The following is a 1998-nucleotide window of genomic DNA, read 5'->3' on the forward strand; positions in this document are numbered from 1 at the left end:
TGAAAGACTTGGATGAGTGGCTGAGTGGCTAAGAGACTTAGATGAGTAGCTGAATGGATCGAAAGGCCGAATGATTGAGCTGTCGAGTGGCAGAGTTGCTGAATTGTTGAGTGACAGAATTGCCGAGTAGCTGAGCTGCCGAGTAATGGAATTGCTGAACTGTCCAATGACAGACTTGCTGAACTGCCGAGTGACAGAGCTACCGAATGACCGAGTTGCCAATGACAGAGCTGCCAAACTGTCGAGAGATGCCGATTGGTCGAGCTGCCGAGTGACAGAGTTGATCGAATGGAGGGCGAGTGCCGAGTGACAAAACTACCGAACTGCCGAAAGATAGCGAGTGGGCGAGAACTACCGAAAGATGCCGAGTGAAGAGCTGTCGAGTGGTGGGGCCGAGTGCCGAGTAATAGAGTTGTCGAACTGTCGGAGATATCGAATGGTTAAGCTATCGAGTAATAGAGCTACCGAGTTGATCGAGATAATCAAAATTTGTACATATAAATTTTCAGAAAATTTTATTTTTTTTAACTTTTGACTTTTGACTCAATAGATAGTTTGATTTTTGATTATATATGTCATGCAGTAGGAGTATGATTCCGCCGGGTAAAAGCAAAACGAACAGAGAGAGCTGCGCTGCGCAATCTGACTGATCAAGCTCCGTGAGGTTCTTGGGTTTGAGTAAAATTAATCTGAAGCGTTTTCTTATATTTTCTTCTTCGGTCAAATCGAATCGAGACGATGACGCGTGTGCCGGAACGTGTCGACCAAGGGAAGCAAGCAGGGCATGCGTCGGCCGATGGCGGAGGGTCCCTCTCGCTATAAATTTCCGGCGCCTGCCACTTCTCCGATCGACCAAACAAACGCAAACGCAAACGCAAACGCAAACGCTTCTGATAAGTTATCCATCGAGAGGACTCGCGCGGAATCAATGGCATCCCAGCAAGACGACGCTTGCTTCCAAGCCGGCGAAGCCAAAGACCGCGCGGAGGTCCAGTATAGCGATTTCACAAACAAATTCATGCAATTAATTTTAGTTTTTAGTTTTTTTAAACGATGTTGACGGTTCTTCGTCGCGCACGGATTAATGCAGGAGAAGACTGGTCGCGTGATGGAGCAAGGGCGTGAAGCGGCGGAGGCAGCGAAGGGAACGGCGTGCGAGGCAAAGGACAGGGTGGCGGAGAGGACTGGGAGTTGCCTTCAGGAGACGGCGGAGGCCGGCAAGGAGAAATCCGCCCGTGCGGACTCCGCCGCAGGAGAGACGGCCCAAGCCGGGCAGGGCAGCTTCATGCAGCAGGTAAAATTAGCAGTAGATTTGTCTGATGAATGCTTGCTTGCATGTGTTGATCGACGGTTGACTAGAATGCATATAATTGTGGTTGTGTAGACAGGGGAGAAGGTGATGGGCGCCGCGGCGGGGGCGGCGGAAGCTATGAAGAACACTCTGGGACTGGGAGCTGGGAATGAGGACTCCCATTAGACGTTGAGCTTCTTAAGCAATTTGTTCCGTGCATTTGATTACTTCATTTAATGTGGCCACCGTTGTGCTTTGTTTTTGGCCTGAGTCGTCGAGAGCGCCTGCGGCTTTCTGCATGTTTGAACAAGGAAAAACCACTATATTAATTGCACTCTAGTGTGAAGTTTCCTACGAAATTGATTATTTGAAGAAAAAAATCTATGGTCGTTCCTGCCTGCCCACACTTGTTTCAGACACTTGAAGATCTCCTCTGTTGCTATCTTAATAGTTTCTAGAAGATGTTTATATTTGAAAAGTATCCGAAATAAAAGTAAAATTTACATATGAGATTTGTCGATTTTTTTAAAAAAATTATGATAGATGTTATGGGTATTATGATTTGGCCCGTAAAGATCAATCTTTAGTCGGGACATGTCAGACAAAAGGAATGTGACTTATCCGGACATGGTGCACAAGCGGAGGGAGACTCGACCATCACCCAAGGTTGATTGGACCCCATCCATTCTGACTCACTCAATTCATCC

At 47.3% G+C, this 1998-nt stretch overlaps 1 protein-coding gene across 1 annotated transcript; it reads left to right on the forward strand.

Moving 5' to 3' along the window:
* The first annotated feature begins 928 nt into the window (after positions 1–928).
* On the forward strand, positions 929–1541 carry LOC141826145 (uncharacterized). Its single transcript, XM_074713392.1, has 3 exons — positions 929–988; positions 1091–1294; positions 1385–1541. Exons 1-3 carry the CDS (start codon positions 929–931, stop codon positions 1475–1477), a joined length of 357 nt encoding a protein of 118 aa, XP_074569493.1. The 3' UTR covers positions 1478–1541.
* The last annotated feature ends 457 nt before the right edge of the window (positions 1542–1998 follow it).

The sequence above is a fragment of the Curcuma longa genome, chromosome 4, assembly GCF_044706935.1.
Source record: "Curcuma longa cultivar G26 ecotype Majalengka, Jawa Barat chromosome 4, ITB_CL_G26_1.1, whole genome shotgun sequence".
Classification (NCBI taxonomy): Eukaryota; Viridiplantae; Streptophyta; class Magnoliopsida; order Zingiberales; family Zingiberaceae; genus Curcuma; species Curcuma longa.